The 20,724-nt window shown below is 50.6% G+C and overlaps 1 protein-coding gene and 1 long non-coding RNA gene across 2 annotated transcripts; both read right to left on the bottom strand.

The window, feature by feature from the left end:
- Positions 1-7: 7 nt before the first annotated feature.
- Positions 8-14,910, bottom strand: LOC100683431 (zinc finger protein 764). The gene is made up of 6 exons (XM_038541718.1): positions 14,200-14,910; positions 13,787-13,900; positions 12,491-12,997; positions 2,749-3,099; positions 2,481-2,594; positions 8-1,745 (listed from the first exon to the last, which is right to left on the bottom strand). The coding sequence occupies exons 1-6, from the start codon at positions 14,393-14,395 to the stop codon at positions 832-834; spliced, it is 2,196 nt and encodes a 731-aa protein (XP_038397646.1). The 5' UTR covers positions 14,396-14,910; the 3' UTR covers positions 8-831.
- LOC102154421 lies at positions 6,084-6,830 on the bottom strand. Its single transcript, XR_005360731.1, has 2 exons — positions 6,524-6,830; positions 6,084-6,357 (listed from the first exon to the last, which is right to left on the bottom strand). It is a non-coding gene; the product is annotated as an uncharacterized LOC102154421 (long non-coding RNA).
- Positions 14,911-20,724: the final 5,814 nt, after the last annotated feature.

Here is a 20,724-nt window from a genome sequence, read left to right as displayed (position 1 = left end):
GTAAACATCTGAAATAAAGCCTGCTTTTACTTCTTTCCTGCCACCCTTTCATATAGGTGCTGTCTACCTGAATCCCTGGTTCAGGAAAACATGACTGCTATACACCAGTTTGCAAACTTGAACAGCTACAGGAGCCCAATGGGGCATGAAAACAAGGGGAAAGTGCCAGATGGAGGGAGTCTGCTATACCAGGGACATGGACAAGTGATGACGATGGCCAGCTGACACTCGTCAGAAGCCAGGAAGGGGTGGTGAGCATGATGAACAGCTGCCCTGCAGCTCCTGCCAACTGTGGTTCTGTAGGAACTCAGGTCGAGTTACCAAATCTTTGAATTTTTCAAAAGAGGCCAGAAACCTGGATTTTTGTGTAAAATATCCTTTTAAGTCTTAACCATAATTTGTAACATTTTTAAAATGCTGGTTGGGCCAAAAATAATTTGTAAAGTTATTACAAGCCAGATCCAGTACATGGCCATCAGTTTTTAACTCCTGCAGTGAAGACAATGGATACAACAAAGTTCCCTATCTCAATTCTCTTAACACGTCTCTTAACAGCCTTCTCTTCCCCACAGTGGAGGTCTTATCTAGGTGCTTACCTCAGCCCTAATGGAGCAGAGGGGGCTTCTAGAGTCTGGACAGTAGGGAGCAAGGTGTCAGCAGATCAGGCTTGTGAAGGCCTAAGATAAGATGGTCCTCATCCCCCAGGTCCACCTCTTGCCTGGAATTCTGCGACCTCCCTGGAGCTGCCACAGAGGTTCAGGCCCCAGAGGCCACCCTGGGCCTCAGGCGAGGTTTAGATCTTCACCCTTTGCCTTGACATCTCTGAGACCATCACCCACACTCCTGGAATATTTCTGGGTAGTGCTGGAAACCCACAGGTGGGTCCAGGTCCTCTTGGCCAGGGGCCAGAGGCACAGGCAGCCCACTGGCACCCTGGCCCCTGTGCCCCCCGGCACCAGGCCGATGGACCCACTGGTGCTTGGCCATGGCTGATTTCTGGCCAAAGCACCTGCCACACTGAGGACATGGGTAGGGGCGTTCACCGCTGTGGGTACGACGATGGGCTGCCATTTCAGAGCTCTGCCGGAAACAGCGCCCACAGTCTGGGCACGGGTAGGGTTTCTCGCCCGTATGGGTGCGTACATGGCGCCGAAGGTCTGACGCATGGGCAAAGGCACGACCACAGTCCAGGCAGGGGAAGGGAGTCTCGCCACTGTGGACGCGCTGGTGCTGGTAGAGGGCAGAGCTCTGGCTAAAGCAGCGGCCACAGTCAGCACAGCAGTAGGGCTTCTCGCCCGTGTGAACCCGCAGGTGAGTAGTGAGGGCAGAGCGCTGGGTGAAGGCCCGGCCACAGTCCAGGCAGCGGTGGGGCCGGTCCCCACGGTGGATGGCTCGGTGCTTGCTCAGAGAGGAGGCCTGGCTGAAGCCCTTGCCACAGTCAGGGCAACAGAAGGGCTTCTCTCCCGTGTGGGTGTACAGGTGCTCCACCAGGGTGGAGCGCCAAGCAAAACTCTTCCCGCACATGTAGCAACCATGACGCTGGTCTGCTCTTGGGACAGGGGGATGGGCACAGAGTGGAGGGCGACCACGGCGAGTTGCCTTGGACGGCTGCTCCAAGCTATAAGGGAGCCCGGCAGAAGGGTGTGACAGAACTGTCAGCCCAGAAGGCCGAGCTTCCACAGAAGGGCTCTTCTCCAGGGCCTCGGTCCCCTCTCTTTGTCTTTCCTCTTCCTTGTTTCTGGAATCTGCTGGGAGGTAAGGGTAGAGCTCAGGCCCTGGCTTATCCTGGTCTTTAAGGCCAAACCCCAAGCGGTGACAGAGAAGCCTTTTAAATACAGCCACCTTCTGGACCCACTGCTGCCTCTGGGACTTAGCTTGGTGCAGGCAAGGAAGCTCCGAGTGACACTTTTTACCGAGCTACAGAAAACAGAAAAGACGCAGAGACAAAGAAGGAAAGGAGGAAGGAAGGAACAGAGCGCTGTACATTCTACCTTGGAGCTGAGGAATTGGAACAGGGTTGGAGGGAGGGCGGAGGGGGGGGCATTTTTGCTGGATCACCTAGGATGAGTGATGTCTAAGGGCTCTCGAGGCAGCAGGAACAGTACAAGAAAGGCAGGAAGGAGGTCGGCATTGACAAGTTCACACGGAGGGAGAAAGGAGATGGCACCAAAAATATAACAAAAAGAAACTAAAACACAAGAGGTGGCAGAAAAGCTAGAGTGTAGGACAACAGCAGGAGGGATGATGTGCAGCTCAATAGAGCTTAGAGACCAACAAGATGGGAGGGGCACAGACTGGCTGGAGAGGCAGGTACGCAGGGCCCCGCACCCCCGCCGCGCCTGGGCCACTCCCAGTCCCCTTCTAGGTGGCTGCGAGGCAGGCGCCGGCAAGGTAACAGGCGCAGGGAAGCCGGTGGCAGAGGGCAGCTGGAGGGTCGGGCCCAGAGGAGGTCCCAGGAGACGCAGTACCCAATACTTCACCTGCGTCTGTTTCTGTCACACACTCTCCCACCTCCGGATCCCGGGCATCCGGGCCCCACAGGTCGGCCTCTTCCTCCACCCAGGAGATGAGAGCAGGCTTGGCGCCTCGGAACCCTGGGGGAGGAGAACGTAAAGCCCACGCTGCCGGGAGGCCGCCCCCCGCGGTGCGGGCTTCCCAGACCTAGGGCCTCCCCACTGCCCAGCCGGCCGGGAGGCTGGGCGGGCGGGCGGGGCGGGGAGGTGGCCAGGCGAGCAGGCGGGGCCTCACCGAGCGCGCCCAGGTGGCCGTAGGTCTCCCGCATCACGTCCCGGTACAGGGCCCTCTGCGCGGGCCGCAGGCAGCCCCACTCCTCCGGGGAGAAGTACACGGCCACGTCCGCGAAGCTCACGGCGCCCGGCCTCCTCCGCTCACGCCCGGGCCCGTCCGGTTCCCACGCGGGGAGCCGGACCGGAGGCGGCGCCATGGCCAGGGCCGGGCTAGGGCCCGCGGGGCCTCCCACGCCGGAGGACTGCCCCGGGCCGGGGCGCGGTGCGGCGGGCTGCGAGGCAGCAGCCGGCCCCTCGAAGGCCCACCAGGGTGCCCAGGGACGCGGGGCCGCAAGCGGAGGGGATACAGAGCCTCAGAGAGAAATGGCGGCAAGGCGACGCGCGAACGTTGCTCCGACGCAACCGTGCCCAGATGGCGCCTCCCCCGGGGTCTCCAGGTGGCTTTGTCCGCGAGCCCTCAGCCAAAATGGCCGCGGCGGCTACAAGTGCGGGAGGCCGGCCCGCTCCACCTGGCCCCCAGGGAGGCGCGGGCCACCACGGCCCCGGGCGGGACGCGCGCGGCGGGAGGTGCGGGCTGACCTGGCCTCTGCCTCTGTGAATTCTACGCTACTTTTCTCGCCCAGCCATTCCCTCGTGGGTTCCTGGGTTTCGGCCTGTCACTGTGTGACAACAGCCTTTTTCCAATGTTGAGAGGAGAAAAATGTGGGTAAAAGAGAACTTTCTCTACTGGAAACTTCTTCGAGCCTGAAGTTCTGGGAGCTTCTATTTCAGGAGATCATACAGGCGGCGGGGGCGGGGAGGGGGGATAAGGTAAGGTCTGTAAAAGGTCAGAAGGACTCACTTTCTGCTAGGTTACTCCCTCCGCACCTACCCTGCAGGAGGCCTCTAGAACATCTATTTACTTCTAGCTCAAGCCTGGCTCCTAAGCTCCTGATCACAGAGCCACCTGCCCTCTTGCTCCTGCGAATGTCCCACTAGCACCTCCCACTAGGCAAGGCTCCAACTGAACTCCTCCCTTTATTCCCCCAGCCTGCTCCCCCTGGGATCTTTACATGCAAATGACACCAACTCTCCCTATCATTTCTTTTTTTTTTTTTAATTTTTATTTATTTATGATAGTCACAGAGAGAGAGAGAGAGGCAGAGACACAGGCAGAGGGAGAAGCAGGCTCCATGCACCGGGAGCCCGACGTGGGATTCGATCCCCGGTCTCCAGGATCGCGCCCTGGGCCAAAGGCAAGCGCCTAACCGCTGCACCACCCAGGGATCCCTCCCTATCATTTCTATCTCCAACCTCCCTCTCTCACTCCACACGTTTATTGAGGGCTTACTCTGCAGCCCCACATGACTTCATAAATACCCTACCCTAAGAACACTTGATAATTTTTTTTTTTTGTCCAGCTAAATCACTGCATTTCACACACATCATGGAAATGCACCTCCTTTCACCAGATCGGATCTAGTCTGGAGCTTCTCTTGACTTCCACTTTCCAGAGGTCTCCCTGAGACTTCTGTCTAAAACTTTACACCTAGTGGATACCTCTCCCCACACCGGAAGAGCTGGGCAAGTAGAAGTGATCAAAGCAGAAAGGGGAAAAGGAAGAGAAAAAGCCCAGAAAAGATAAGGATGCAGATTTGCTCGGGGACTTGACTGAGCCCTAACTACTCCTAACCCCAGGCCCTTGAAGGACAAATTTTTTTAGTAAGAGTTTTGTCATGTCGCTGCCCACTCCTCACAGTGATAGCTCTCACACAGGCCCAGAAGAGCTCTGGGTAGTGCTAGAAACTCACAGAGGGGTCTAGACGCTCCTGAGGAGAACCCAGGGCAGAGTTCACAACCAGGTGTCAGCCCTTGAGGTCCACAACACAGGCTGCACTGGGGTCTACTGGTGGGTCTTTGGCAGAAGCACCTCCCACACGGGGGACAGGAATAAGAGGGCTTGCCTCTGTGTCAGCAGGTAGCATGAGAGGTATTAGCTGTGGCAGAAACAGGTGCCACACTAGCTGTAGACAAAGGGTCCCTCTCCAGAGTGCACTGAGTCAGGTGAAAGGTCATGGCAAAGTGTGGCTGCATTCAGGGCAGGGTGCTGTGTGAGTACCAGGCACTGAAGCTTGGTATAGACTTGGGGCTTGGGAAGCGCTGTCTATGTAGGGAGGCTTGACCACAGGCTCAGAGACCAAGCTAGTGTCTCTGATTCCAGGGGCTCAGGACAACTCCCCTCAGTAGACTCCTTCTGCTGGCTCCTTCCAAATGTATCATTTTTCTGAGTGGCTGTTTTGAAACATAGCAGATTCAAAACTTAATTTTTGCCCGGTTCAGTCAAACTCTACTCATGTTCAGGTGACAGAATCAACTTTCACAACCGCAGATGGGTACCTAGCCCCTTGGAAGCACCCATCGAGATCATGTTGACCAATTGAGGTGGTCGGTCACGAGTCAGGGACATTCCCACTTCAGGACCAACCCAAAGAGATCCCCTCAACAGCTGTTTTAAGACACAGGCACCTAGAGACAGAACGTGAACTGCTTCCATCCTAAACTTTAATTCACATGCTGCCACTGACCTAGAATTTGACTTGTACAGTGTGACCTGACCACTGGATGCCTCAATTAAGTGAGAAAGAGAAGGTCAAGATCCTAGTCCCCAGCGGCTATCATAAATTCAGGTCAGCAAAAAGTGGTAAGTAACACATAGATGGGGTTTCCTGTTCAACAAAACATATTCCCTTCTAGCTGGACCTCGAATAGTACCCCCACTTCTCATCTTTCTCTCAGTCATCTTCCTGGGGACCCTGAGCATCTACACCTCACAGCTAGGGCACCTGCTCCACCCAGGAGATGAGGGCTGATTTGGGGTCTGGGAATCCGGGAGAAGAACCCTAAGCACTCAGCACTTAGGGAAGAACCCTAAACACTTCATTCATTCATTTGATGAAAATATATTGGCCATTATTTGTGTGGCAGGCATTGTTCTAGATGTTCTAGGTGTTGGAGACATTGGTTAACCAAAATAAGGTTCCTGCTCTAAGTTTACAGTAAGCTCTAAATTTACACTGAGAGGGATGCCTGGGTGGCTCAGTGGTTGAGCCGCTGTCTTTAACTCGAGGCCTGATCCTGGAGTCCTGAGATGGGAGTCCCGCATCGGCCTCCCTGCATGGAGCCTGCTTCTCCCTCTGCCTGCGTCTCTGCCTCTCTCTCTCTCTCTCTCTCTCTGTGACTCTCATGAATGAATATATATATATATATATATTTTTTTTCTTTCTTTCTTTTATATCTATGAGCACTAGGAGCACAGGTGCAGAGACCTTAAGGCAGTTATAGAGATAGACAGGGAGCTGCAGCTGAGACTTCCTGCATGGGGCAGAAGAGTTCCAGGGGGAATTTATTAAAAACGGCATTTGAAAAGGGCATTGAAAGGTGTTAGATTAGCTCATTAAGTTAGATGTCCAAAAAACAGATTCCTTGTAGCTGGAACCGATGGGATCATTTGTTTGTAGGGAGAGATTGCGTTTGAATTGGAGGTTAGCAGGCCACGGGCCTTGACGCCGTAGTACACAGATTCTGAACGTTTTGCAGAAAGTCCTGGGAAGGCACTGGAGAGTAGTCCGGCCTGGGCGAAGAGGCTTAGTTATAAATTTGTTAGGCCGATTTGGTGGGGAAGTCATCCTAGGGCTGAAGGGGGGCTAGGGCTGAAGTGGGGGGCGAGTCTGGCACTCAGACCTGCACATCCCACCCGCCCCCTTCCCTTTTCAGAGACTCAGGCCGGCCGACCTCACCGAGCGCAGCCAGGTTGGCTATAGGTCTCCCGGATCACGTCCCGGCACACCGGCCTCGGCGGGGGCCGGAGACACCCCCATTCCTCAGGGAAGAAATACGCGGCTACCTCCGCGAAATTCTCGGCCCTCGGTCTTATCACCTTTCTTCTTCTGGTCCGGCCTCTACAAGCCCCTCAGCAGGGAGCCGGGAACAGGGCCAAGGACCCAGTGGCCCCCCCACCCCCGCACCAGGGAAGAGACGACCCAGGATTCCGCGTCCAGGAAGCTGGTTCTTCCGGGCCTAGGAGGCCGGAAGTAGCCTCGGGTGGGGCCGCGCTAGGACGGCTAGGTCGGTTACGCAAACTCGGTGGTTCCACGACCGAGAAAATGAAGGCGCCCTCAAAAAAGATGGTGGCATTCCAGCATCTTTCAATTTTAGGGAGAAGCATTTAACAGCGTCACTATGGGTCTGGTATTGATGACCTGGTTTATTTCGCCCTCGAGCCGTCTTCTGCTTTCCGCAAGCTGCTTAGGAACGACTCTTGCCCATAGTTAAGATGGCCCCACCCGCTTCGACGTCTGTTCTCAGGTTCGGCGGGGGGAAAGGGGTGGAGGCTCGGGTGCGTGAGCGCTGCGGGCAATTCGGTCCGACTGGGGCGGTGGGAGGGGTCGGGGTTCAGGACTCGACGGCCCCCTCCCATTCCCCTTCGGCCGCCCACTCGGTGATCTTAAAAGAAAATTTATTTTTGGCAAGCTAGTTCATTTCTCAATTTTTTTTTTCATTTACAAGGTACAGAATAGGGACGCCTGGGTGGCTCGGGGCGTGATCTTGGGGTCCCCGGATGGAGTCCCACATCCGGCTCCCTGCATGGAGCCTGCTTCTCCCTCTGCCTGGGTCTCTGCCTCTCTTTCTGTGCCTCTCATGAATAAATAAATAAAACCTTAAAAAAAAAAAAGTACAGAATAATACTGTGTGACATCTCCTCCCACCCTATCCTTCGATAATCAGTTTCTTAAACATGCAGCCGGATAGAGCCTGTACTGTACTATTTCCATACATATGCTAGCTCTTTAACCGAGGACACTAGGCCGAATGCCTCTGAATGCCTTAGAGTTCAGCTGTTTGACAGAAGAGGAAACAAATCTGGTCGTCACCACGGTCAAGCAGCCAATGGGATAACAGGAGTAACTGACTCCTAAATTCGAGCCTTTTCCACCATTTCGCGCTGCCTCCTCCAGGCTTGTTACAGGAAAAGCAACAAAGACTTTGAATGTACTGACCCCTGCTGACCTTGTGAAAATGAACTCCATTCTCCATTTAAATGATACTTTTATAAAAAGTAGATGGGGAGCAACCCGGAGGGCTCAGCGGTTTAGCGCCGCCTTCAGTCCAGGGCGTGATCCTGGAGACCTGGGATAGAGTCCCATGTCGGGCTCCCTGCATGGAGCCTGCTTCTCCCTCTGCCTGTGTCTCTGCCTCTCTCTCTCTCCCCCCCCGCCCTTTGTCTCTCATGAATAAATAAATAAAACCTTAAAAAAAAAAAAAAAGTATATGGGTTGATGGGTTAGTGAATAACCTGGCTCGTTTGTATTAACACAGCGTTTAAAGGTGCCTGGGACTTCCCAAGTCCAAGCTCCTCTAAGAGAACAATGGCGGACTGTGCAAGGGCTGTAGTTGGTTCTGTCTGAGTAAACTATGAATCATGTTAGTTTACCTTACTTGATCACTTACTACATGCCAGACTGTCTTAAGTACTTCTGCCTGTTAACTCACTGAACCCTTACAATCTCTCAGAGGTAAATCCCCTTTTGGATTAGGAAGCTTAGGCACAGGGAGAGGGTGACCTATCCCCAGGCCACCCAGCTGTTAAGTGGTGAAGCCAGAATTCAAACCTAGGCAGTCTAATACCAGAACCCATGCTGTAATGCTTCAAATAACTGCAGGTAAAATCTCAGCAACCACAGAGTGAGGTGGATTTTAAGCCAGGTTACCAAAATGCAGTTGTAATGTGAGCTAGTGCATGGAGCAACAACCCGTGAGGTTGGAAGAGCTGCTTCTGGTCGTATATACAATTCCATGCTGTCATACAAAAGGGAAGAGAAAAAAAAGTTAAATGATGGGCTATCATAAGTATTGAAAGTAAGTAAAAGGGTTGTATTTAAGGGTTGTGTCATGGCAAAAAAAGTATCATTTGAGTGTTTAGGAGGTAGGTGAAATTGCCCTGGAGGAAGGGTGATGGGCTTCACAAGAGGTACCCTGTTGCAGCTCTCATTAGTGGGATCCTCATTCGAGCCCTTGCTGATTTAGGCCTGGGTTGCCTGGCTGCCCTCTGGACCTCTGGCCTTTTTGCCTTTCCCATCCATTGACACTGCCACCTGGTGTAGTAAAAAAAAAAAGCAAGAGCATCCACTGAGAAATTCAGAGATTTAGGTTCCAGGGCTACCGCTGCCACTAATTCAACTGTGTGATCGTAAGTAAGGTCCTTCCCCTCCCTGGGCCTCAGCCTTTCTCAGAACATATTCTGTGGAACAGTATTTACACGAAAGCTTGGGGAAAGAACAGTTTTCCCCATGTCCCCCAGGGGGAAAAATCTCCTCAGCAAAGAAACATATTCCACTCACAGCTTACTAAACCCTGCTTAAACCTTTGAACCAGACAGCTTGCAAAAGTTCCCTTCCACCTCTGAAATGCTGCAGTCCATGCTGTCGTCACCCCCAACCCTGGGCCACCCCAGGAACTGGCCCCTCTATCCTCCTCCTCCCTCAGCCAAAAATCTTATCATCATTCCTATCTCCTCTGATGCCCTCAGCCCCTACACCCAGCCCACAGACCGGTCCTGTCCTTTCAACTCCCAGTGTTTACTTTCCGCCCTCTGCCAGCCTCCATCTCCATTCTGCTTGCCCCTCTGCAGTCCATTTGCAGAGCAGTCAGAGTGGGTTTGCAAATCAGATCACCTTGCCACTCTGCTTGAAACTTCCCCGTGGTTTAGAGGAGGTTCCTAGAGTAGTCAAATTCATAGAGCAAATGGAATGGTGGGTGCCCGGGGCTGGAGAAAGGAGGAGTGGGAACTTGGTGTGTAATGGGGACAGGCTTTCAGCTGGGGAAGATGAAAAAGTTCTAGAAAGGGCTGGTGATGATGGATGCACACAATGTGAATGTCCTTAATGTCACTAAACTGTATACTTAAAAATATTTTAAATGGTAAATTTTTATGTATATTTTGCCACCAGATGAAAACAAAAACAACCCAATGGTTTTCCAGTATATTTAGAATCAAATCCAGACTTGGCACTGTGGCAAGCCAGAGCTTTATGATTCGCTCCCTTCCCCTCCTCCAAGCTTATCTGTAATTCTTCTCTACTCAGTTCCTCAACCTAGCCACCAGAGTCCTATCTTATCTGCTCCTCACCCAACCTCCTCCCCACCTCAGAGCATGGCACCTGCTGTTCTCTCTGCCTGGAAACTGCCCCCTCCGCCCTGGACTCCCGCTTCTAAAACACACACACACCCACTCCCACATCCTGCCACCTGTTTCCTCTTGGCTCCTTCTCATCATTTGGATCTCAGTTCAGATGTCTCCTCTGCATCAAGGTCTGGCCTTAGTACCCATCTGCAACAGGCACTTTCAAAGTACATCCTCTGTTCTAGTCCTTTGTGGTACTTAGTATTTACAGCTCCAATACCCTGTCTCATGTACTGGTTTATCACTTGTCTGTCTTACTTATGGGCTGGCTTATCACTTGTTTCACCCCACCCTTCTCTCTCTCTCTCTCTCTTTAAGATTTTATTTATTCATGAGAGACACAGAGAGAGAGAGAGAGAGAGGCAGAGACACAGGCAGAGGGAGAAGCAGACTCCATGCAGGGAGCCCGACGTGGGACTCGATCCCGGGTCTTCAGGATCATGCCCTGGGCTGAAGGCAGGCGCTAAACCACTGAGCCACCCAGGGATCCCCCACCCCACCCTTCTCAAAAGTAAGCTCTAAAACAGTTCCTATGTCCCTTTTCCCTGCTGTGTCTTGGCATACAGAACAGTGCCTAGTACATGGCAAATGCTTAGTAGGTATTTGTTCAATGGATAAACACGAAAGAAAGCAGATAGCACTCACTCTGTGCTGTATGCTGACCTGGGCAGCTCTGTTCCTGCTACACCATGCTGGGTTCTGCTCCTGCCTCCCTGGTGGCGCCTCTTCTCTCCAGCTCCACCTTCTCTTCGACTCACCCCTGTCCAGTACTGGTCATCCCTTATCCTCCACACTGTCCCACTCCCGACTGCCCCTTGCCAGGCACTCAGGCTCCCTTGCTCCAGCTCTCTAAGCCTGAACCCTGTAGGACTCACTTTTTCACAGCTCATATTAAAACCCACTGAGTCATGCAGATTCTATGGCAGAAGCCTCTCCTGGGTATCTTTCTCCCCAGTTCCAAGGTCAGCAAACAAGAGCAACTTGCTTTTTAGCCTGGCCCCAGCTCCTGCTCACCTCTACCTGGGAGCAGATGCTCAAGAGATCTCTAGTCTAGACTTCTGCACAGGTCACATCTTCCCACAACACTGGTCAAATAGCCCTGCTCCTGTTTAAGACCTGTCTATGGCTCCTCAGTGCCTCAGGGGTAAACCTCCTCCAAGCTGCATTTCCTGATGTATCATCATCAGGATGATACAGATGTATCATCTGACCCAGGATGGGTTAGATGGTGCCTCTGGGCTTCCTCCATCATAGCCCCAATCACCATGTAGCATGGGACCTGAGTCCAAGTGTCCCTGGAGCCCAGCACAAAACCCTACAGAGGCCTCATAGAGTATTTGCTGAATGAATCAATGAATGAATGAGTCTGAGTGTCCCTGGAGCCCAGCAAAAAACCCCACAGAGGCCTCATATGGTGTTTGCTGAACAAATGAATGAATGAGATAAGCCTGCCTCATGCTAGAACTCCCTTACCACCTAGCAGTCTCTCACAGAAGCCACTCAATCTCTGGTCATTAATGTTGATGGCACTTTCTAAGTGAAAGATCACTGGCCTTAATGGGACTCTCCATTTCCTGGTGAGACTCTCCCAAGAAGGCAAGGCTAGGCCTCTCCCCAGAACCCAGTCTTCACCTCCCCCTAACCTGAGCCCCTTCTATGTTTTCTACCCAGATGTGATCGCCCATTGAAGGTGGTAGATATCTAGGCACTGTGTCAGTTTCCAGCTTTGCTGCCTTATAGCAGTGACACTTTGAGAAAACCACTTTCTCTCTCAGAGCCTCAGTTTACTCATCTGCAAAATATGGCTATTGAGGTCCATGCCCTGCCTCCTTAGGAGGCTTCTTTACATTTTCTGAAGCATAAAATGTCAATAATTCACTCTTTCAACAAATGTTTATTGCACATTTACTATGTCATACATACTATCTTGTTAAAATTTTAGCCTTCACAGTAACCAGCTGAGGTAGATATTTTTAATCTTTATTTTACAGATGAGGGAGCTGAGGCTCAGGGACAGGATATGACTTACCAGCTGTGCCCAGGGACAAGTTGCAGAGACTAGATTTGTGCTTCTGTGCTCTTTCCACCCACTTCACTTCCTAGGCTCCCTGCTGTCAATTAGCCAGGGCTTCACCATGCCCTAGGTTCCAGGGCCCCTTTCCCCAGGCCTGGGGAGTCCCCTCAGCATTTGCCTCTGATGTAGAGAAGCAGCAAGGGGAGGTTTCTGAGACAACACTCAGCAGGTTGCACTTGCTGCTGAGATTAACACTTTGAGAAAAGTCCAGTATCTCACTGTTCATTTTTTTTTTTTTTAGAAAGACTGGGGGGAGGGGGAGTAGTGTCAAGTTTAATCTATTTGAATCTTTACAGGCACTTTTCTTTTTACAAGTTTTGAAACTTGAGGGATCCTTGATGGAAGCCCAAGGGATGAATTTCGGTTCCCAAAATCCCTGCCTTAGGAGCCTCCCTCAGGGCCCAGGCAGTCCAAGGTCAGACTAACCCCAGCCTCTGGGAGTAGCTCAACCGCACTCCTCAAAGATGTCCGGGTAGTGTCGGAACAGCACAGGTGGGTCCCGGTCACCCCTCACCGGAGCCCGAGGCACAGCCCGGATCCCCGGCCTGCGGCCCCGTCGCCCCCCTGAGCAGGAGCGGTGGATCCACTGGTGCGCTTCCACGGCAAACTTCCTCTTGAAGCGCATGCCACACTCTGGGCAGGGGAATGGTCGCTCCCCTGAGTGCATCCGTCGGTGGCTGACCAGCAGTGAGGGGTAGGTGAAGCGGCGGCCACAGTCTGCACACACGTGTCGCCGCTGGCTCTCCTGAGTGTCCATGCTGGGCACTGAGGGCTGCGCACCTGTGCTTTGGTTCCAGGTAGCGTTCGTGGGTGGCTGTGCTCTTGCTGAAACTTTTCTGATGGTCCGGTCAGGGTTGTGTTTAACCAGCTCCTTAAAAGACTCCTTCCCAGGAATCTTTCTGGGTCCCTTGGCTCCTGGCCCTTCCTCTGGTGCCTCTTCCTTGTTTGGGGTGTCTCCTGGGAAACAGGAATTAAGATACATTTTAAAACACGCTTCCTTACACCATCTCAGATTATAGGGTTCTTTTACTTAGGGAAGTGGCAAAAAGTACTGCCGAGCGATTAATACACAGGCTTTGAAGAATGATAAACAAGATTCACATCTCTTACGAGTGACTTATCCGGGCCTTGGTCTCACTCCTGTTTCAAATGGGAATCAATGGTTTCTTTACTTCACAGGGTTGTTGGAAGGAGTAAATCAATAGAAGCATGTCATAGGCATTTAGTAAATGCTCACTGCAACAATAGCTATTATTATTGTGTTTTCTCGATTTTTTTGTAGGATAAGGCTTTTACAGATGAGACATATTTGTTCAAGATCACTCTGCTAGGGGATGGTGAGGGAAAAGCCATGTTGTTGACCTCTTGTACCACTTTGCCTTGCTTGAGCAATGTGAAAGGCAGACCTGAAGCAGCTTCCATTCCTAGGGGGTTTTAGTTGTTCTTGAAAAGGGGAGAATGAGTGGTGTTTTCTCCAAGAGGTCCCTGGAAACTGGAGTCTTGCACTTGGGTTCTTAATGCTCCTACTCTGGTAGGAGTTGATCCTAAAATGACATTTAGTTGGTCCTAAAATGACTAACTGTCCCAAGTTCTGAAAACTCTGTAACAGGTCTGCCTTCTTTTCTCCTTTAGTATCCAAAATTGGAATTCCTTTAGGGTTGCTGGAAGTGGGGGTCCAAAGGAAAATTTTGTGAGACAGGAAGCCCTAGAGCGCCAAGTTGGGGGAGACTTGGGACCATCCCTCACCTCTCAGAGCTCCTCCCAGGCTCTCCCCCTCCTCAGGATCCTGGGCGGCGGGGCTCCAAGCCTCACTCTCCTGTTCCATCCAAGAGATGAGGGCTGGTTTGGGGCCTGGGAATCCTGGGAGAGAACAGGGATCACAGTGCTGGCCTGAGAGGCTGTCCTGGGAAGACGGCAACCCCCTGCCAGGGTTAGGGCACCTCCTCAGAACTTATGCTCAGCCTGGACAGGGTCTGCAGTGCTCCTGCCTGAAGGAAGTGCTCGCTAACCTGAAGCCCTGTCCTGGGAATAGAGATGGCTGGTGCTGCTGGTGGAATAGTGCCGGATTAGGGCTCACAATCCTCTCGGTCCTCATGTCATCTCCCCTGTGAACCCCAGTGAAGGAAGAGGGGGCGGGGGGCTCTGACCCGGGGCCTCACCGAGCGCGCCCAGGTGGCCGTAGGTCTCCCGCATCACGTCCCGGTACAGGGCCCTCTGCGCGGGCCGCAGGCAGCCCCACTCCTCCGGGGAGAAGTACACGGCCACGTCCGCGAAGCTCACGGCCCCGGGCTTCTTGTGACCAGGCCCGGTCTCTCCTGGTCTCAGCGCCAGGAACGGGGCTGGGGGCGGCGCCATGGGGCCTCCTGGCCCCGAGCGGCGGCCGCCTTGGCCCCTAGGCCACCGCCTCCCGGCGCGCGGCCTCAGCTTTCGTCGTCCACAAGAAGGGCTCCGGAGGTCGGGGCCCCGCCCAGCCTTGGCGTCCGAACGCAGTCGAGGGCACCGAGATAGCAGGGACTGGCTGCTAGGGATTCGGGGGTTGTGACAGGGATAAAGAAAACCCCTCGGTGTTTATTCACTTCATGGCAGCTTGGACTTAGACAGCGGGCTAAGGGACCCGGAAGGTGTCTTCAGAAAATATGGCGACATCCTGGCTTCAGTTGTCACTGGATGCTCTTAAGGGCGCCATTCCTTGATCATATCAAACATGGCGCCTGTCTGGCTTCTCTGGCCTCAGCGGCCACTTGCCCTCAACCACAATGGCCGCCGCAGGTGGGGCTTTTAGGCGAGGCAGAGACGGAACTGGGAGAAGTGGGCCGGGGGGCGGAGCCGGCCTGCCTTCGAGACAGATGGGTGGGCAGTGGCTTCCAGCACCGCTCTTTGCCCGCACTTCCCGGCGGCCGCTGATTGGCTCACAAAGCAGGAAGAGGCTGAGCCGCGGGACCCCGGTTGGCGGGTCGTTGGAAAGCGCCCCTCCGTCACCTGGAACCTATCCTCGGCATCCTTAGAACTCGGGGTTGTTCCCTCTGCGGTCTACCCCTATGCCTCTCGACGGTAGCATCTGGAATCGGGTTCCTCGCTCCTGCAGGAGATACACATACCCTGGCCGAACCCTGGGGACGGCCGAGATAGAAACCAGGTACAGGGGATCCCTGGGTGGCTCGGCGGTTTGGCGCCTGCCTTCGGCCCGGGGCGTGATCCTGGGGTCCGGGGATCGAGTCCCGTGTCGGGCTCCCTGCATGGAGCCTGCTTCTCCCTCTGCCTCTCTCTCTCTCTCTCTCTGTCTCTCATGAATAAGTAAATAAAATCTTAAAAAAAGAAAAAAAAAGACACCAGGTACACGTCTACCGCTGGGATCTCGGCTGCGGAACGTGCCCGATTCTGCACCCGCGGGACGGTTCTCTCAGTCTCTGGATTGGAGCTTAGGGGGAGGACCTTTGCTTGGTGAGGTTGGAATCGGAGTGAGGAAACTTTAAATTACATTTTAATTTTCTGCAAAGTAATATGCATGGTTTAAAAAAATAATATCAAGGTTTATAATGAAAAAGGCAGCCCCCTGTACCCTTTGACTATGTTCCCTAGAGACCACTTTGAACTCTATGTATTTGAATTATATCGTACGTATAGTAAAATGCACACCTTTTCAGTGTAAAATTCGCTGTTTTGACAAATGCATACAACGATGTTAACTGTCACCCAAAACAAAATACAGAGCACTGATGATCTCTGCATGTTTCGTTGTGTACACTTTCCAGTTATTACACAATTTTTTACTGTGGTAAAATCCATGTAACAAAAATTAACCATTTTAGACCTTACAGTAGTGGCATTTAGGACATTAACAATATGCAACCATCATCACTACTTTCATCACCCCTAAAAGAAATCCCTTATCCTTGGAAGACCCATGCCCCCCATTCTCCCTTCCTCCATCCCTTGGCAATTACGAATCTTTCTATCTCTGTGGATTTACTTACTGGATACTTCACATAAATGGAATCATACAATATGTGGCCTTTCTTGTATGGTTCCTGACAGCAAAGAGTTTTCAGTGTTCATTGATATAGCATTTATCAGTACTTTACTCCTTTGTATGTTTGACTAATATTCCACTGTATGGATACAGGTTTCCTCTGCTCTCCCAAAGTAGAGCATTTCTATGAAACGTTTTATAAGCTGAAATGGTGTAAAGCAAAGAAGCAATTATTAATTTTTAAAAGAATTTTACTTATTTATTCATAAGAGACACACAGAGAAAGGCAAAGACTTAGGCAGAGGGAGAAGCCGTCTCCCCTCAAGGAGTCCGATGTGGGATTTGATCCCAGACCCTGGGATCACGTCCTGAGTGGAAGGCAGAAAGAAGCTCAACTGCTGAGCCACCCAGGCATCCCGCAATTACCATTACTTTATATGGAAAAATTTTTGAGCATTTCCAGGCCCCAAAAATAACCTCTTGGGCAGCCCCAGTGGCTCAGCCTTCCGCCCAGGGCCTGATCTGGAGGCCCGGGGATCTAGTCCCGCCTCTGGCTCCCTGCATGGAGCCTGCTTCTCCCTCTGCCTGTGTCTTTGCCTCTCTCTCTGTCTCTCTCTCTGTCTCTCATGAATAAGTGAATAAAATATTAAAACAAAACAAAACCTCTTACGCTTTACTGATACCTTAGGACACATCTTGCTAAAAAGATGCACATACTAGATCAAGCACAGATGATCACACAGCTCAAAGCTACAGTAGCTTGATGCAGAGCTTGGCCACACCACTTTCGCTGCTCGAGGTGTGAGCTGCCTCTGTAAAAATAAAAATCTTCTTCAGATTTCTTTTAGTTAGCGAAAACAGGTACTAATATAGTTTTTTCTTAAAGCAAAGTGGCCTAATGGGAGCTTTCGAAAAGGGAATGCCTGGGTGGCACAATTGGTTGGCTGTCCAACTCTTGGTTTTGGCTCAAGTCTGATCTTGGGGTGGTGGGATTGAGTCTGGCTCTGTGCTTAGTACAGAGTCTGCTTGTGTTTCTCTCTCCTCCGTCTGCCCCTTCCCACAGCGCTTACATGTGCACTCTCCCTCTCAAATACTCTCTTAAAAAAAAAAAAAAAAAGAAGAAGAAGAAGTGAGGAGATACCCATATACCACATTTATCCATTCCTCAGTTGATAGAAATTTGACTTGTTTTCACCTTTTATGTTGCTGTGAACATTTTTTTTAAGGGTTTTATTTATTTATTCCTGAGAGACATGGAGAGAGGCAGAGACAGGCAGAGGGAGAAGCAGGCCTCCTGCGGGGAGCCCAACGTGGGACTCAATCCCAGGACCCTGGGGTCACAACCTGAGCCAAAGGCAGATGCTCAACCATGAGCCACACAGGTGCCCCAGCTGTGAACATTTGTGTAAGGCATTTTATTTAACCACTTTGAGATAAAATTCACTCAGTAGATCATCCGTGCATTTAAATTGTACAGTTCAATGGGTTTTGGTATATTACATTATTTTTTTTAAATTGTGGTAAAATGGGGATCCCTGGGTGGCGCAGCGGTTTAGCGCCTGCCTTTGGCCCAGGGCGCGATCCTGGAGACCCGGGATCGAATCCCACGTCGGGCTCTCGGTGGGTGGAGCCTGCTTCTCCCTCTGCCTATGTCTCTGCCCCTCTCTCTCTCTCTCTCTGTGACTATCATAAATAAATAAAAATTTAAAAAAAAAATAATAAATAAATTGTGGTAAAATGTACAAGAAATAGTTTGCCATTTTAACTGTTTTTAAGTGTACAGTTCAGTGACATTAATTATATTCATAATGCCATGCATTCTTCATCATTATTTCCAAACCATTTTCACCACTGCAAAAGGAAACTGAGAATCCACTAGGTGGTCACTTCTCATTCTCTTCCCCACCTTCTGGTAACTTCGAATCTGCTTTATATGCCTATGAATTTCCCTATTCTAGGTACCTAATGTAAGTGGAACCATATAATACCTGTCCTTTTGTGTCTGACATATTTCACTGCCATCTTAACCATTTTTAAGTGTACAGTTCAGTGGTATTAAGTACATTCATGGGCAGCCCCGGTGGCGCAGCGGTTTAGCGCCGCCTGCAGCCCAGGGTGTGATCCTGGAGACCCAGGATTGAGACCCACGTTGGGCTCCCTGCATGGAGCCTGCTTCTCCCTCTGCCTGTGTTTCTGCCTCTCATTCTGTCTCTGTGTCTCTCATGAATAAATAAATAAAATATTTTTCAAAAAAAAGTACATTCACATTGTTGTGCAACCATCACCACCATCCTCTCTAGAACTTTTTCGTCTTCACAAACTGGATCAATACACTTTTAAGTCTTAGCCTTTCTAATAGACCTTTTATTTATTTCTTTTAAGATTTTATTTATTCATGAGACATACAGAAGGCAGAGACACAGGCAGAGGGAGAAAGCAGGCTCCATGCGAAGAGCTGGATGCAGGACTCTATCCCAGGAATCTGGGATCCTGCCCTGAGCCAAAGGCAGACACCCAACCACTGAGCCACCCACGCGTCCTGAGCTTTTATTTTTTTAAAAATATGCTTTAGATTCTCCCTTTCTGCCCCCCATACCCTGCTTGCACCCACCTATGTGCACACATGCTTTCTCTCACTCTAAAAAAAAAAAAAAAAAAAAAAAACCTCTGAAAAAATATGCTTTTACTGTTGTTTCTTGATATATTTATTTTAGAAATTATTTTTAGGCATCCTGCTATGATACTTGCTTAGTTTCTAGCCCCATCTCCCTCATCTCTTTTCCCAACATAATGCAATAAATTATAAGGTTTCCTGGGGTGCATGTGTGGCTCAGTCAGTTAAGTGTCTAACTCTTAATTTCTGCTCAGGTCATAATCTCAGGGTGGTGAGAGCGAGCCCCATGCTCAGCACAGAGTCTGCTTGTTCTTCTCTCTCACCTTCTGCCCCTTCCCCTGCTTGCTGCAGGAGCTCTATCTAAAATGAATAAATGAATGAATGAATTAATTAATTAATTAATTAATATCTTAACAATTCCTATACATGCTATGATTGTTTCCTTTCTTGTCAACTGTTTGCTCTTTTTTATTGAAACATATTTGACCTAGAACACTGTAAATGTAAGGTGTACATGTTTTGATAAATGTATGTATTGTAATATGATTGCCATTGTCATTGTTTGCCTTTTAAAAATTTTCTAAGTGTCTTCCCTTTCTCCTTGCATTATCTGTGTTTTCCGAGTTTTTATTTTTTAAATATTTTATCTATTCATTTGAGGGAGAGTGAGAGAGAGCATAAGTGGGGTGAGGGAGAGAGGGAGAAGCTGACTCTATGCTGAACAGGGAGCCTGATGTGGAGCGCAGGACCATGACCTGAGCCTAAGGCAGACAACTGACTGGGCCACTCAGGTGTCCCATTGGTTCTTTAAGTTCTAAATTACCAGGGATAGCATCAAATCTCAAATTACTGTTTTCCCTTGGGAATCCTTCCTTGACCCTATGGTCTACTCTGTCCAGACTTGCCTGGGCCTCAGCTGTCATCCAGGGTCTGACTTCCCTACTGTCCTGCATTGTATCCTCTGCTTCCTAGATTCAGTTATCTTTCTAGTTTTTAGTCAAGATGGATCATCTTAATAGTTTGTGGCATTGGACTATAAATACTAGATAGCTGTATCTAATAGTATATTGGGAATATTCCTTTTTTAAAAATTATTTATTTATTCATGAGAGACACACACAGAGAGAGAGGCAGAGACATAGGCAGAGGGAGAAGCAGGCTCCTCAAGGGAAGCCCAGTGTGGGCCTTGATCCTGGAACTCCGGACCATGCCCCAAGCTAAAGGCAGTCACTCAACCAGTGAGCCACCCAGACATCCCCGTTGGGACTATTCTTGCCATCAGGCAGAAGGCCAGATGCTATTTGGTAAACATGGGGCTGGTCCTTGGGATTAACAAACAAAACCTACATCTCTGTTGACAGCAGTCCATTGTCCGGTCTGGGAATCTGGGAGCCTTGGAACTCCTTGCTTGGCTCTCCTGCCTGCCCTAGCACACGCTATCTCTCCTTTATGTTCCCAAATGTTCTTCATTGTTGACCAAGCTAGTACCTTCTCCATCTTTTGTTTCCTTGCCCCACCCTTGCTGTTTTTCACCTGGAATACTCTGGCTTTTGGTATGACTTCTGCTGATTTCACCTCAACAATTACTTTTTTTTTTTTTTTTTTAAGATTTTACCCATTTATTTATGAGAGACACACAGAGAGAGGCAGAGACACAGGCAGAGGGAGAAGCATGTTCTGTGCGGGGAGCCCAATGCAGGACTCAATCCCAGGACCCCGGGATCACAACCTGAGCCCAAGGCAGATGCTCAACCATTGAGCCACCCAGGCATCCCAATAATTACTTATTTTTATAACTTTTTAAATTTTTTTTTTTTTAATTTTTATTTATTTATGATAGTCACACAGAGAGAGAGAGAGAGAGGCAGAGACACAGGCAGAGGGAGAAGCAGGCTCCATGCACCGAGAGCCCGATGTGGGACTCGATCCCGGGTCTCCAGGATCGCGCCCTGGGCCAAAGGCAGGCGCCAAACCGCTGCGCCACCCAGGGATCCCTATTTTTATAACTTTTTAAAACATGAGTCCTGGAGGGGCCTCACCGCACTCATTGTGGTGAATAGTGTAGAACTGAAATAAGGAAAAACGTATCTTCACATAGGA

Source organism: Canis lupus, chromosome 6, assembly GCF_011100685.1.
Source record: "Canis lupus familiaris isolate Mischka breed German Shepherd chromosome 6, alternate assembly UU_Cfam_GSD_1.0, whole genome shotgun sequence".
In the NCBI taxonomy this organism is placed as follows: domain Eukaryota; kingdom Metazoa; phylum Chordata; class Mammalia; order Carnivora; family Canidae; genus Canis; species Canis lupus.
Note: the sequence above shows the minus strand (reverse complement) of the source record. Positions and strands in the feature narration are given on the sequence as shown.

Excerpts from the sequence above, each read along its gene's own strand:
- LOC100683431 (XM_038541718.1), bottom strand. The coding sequence starts at position 14,395 with ATGGCGCCGCCCCCAGCCCCGTTCCTGGCGCTGAGACCAGGAGAGACC. Across the intron at positions 13,901-14,199 it reads CGGCCACCTGGGCGCGCTCG|GATTCCCAGGCCCCAAACCA; the intron begins GTGAGGCCCCGG and ends GTTCTCTCCCAG. Across the intron at positions 1,746-2,480 it reads TGTGACAGAAACAGACGCAG|ATTCCAGAAACAAGGAAGAG; the intron begins GTGAAGTATTGG and ends ACCTCCCAGCAG.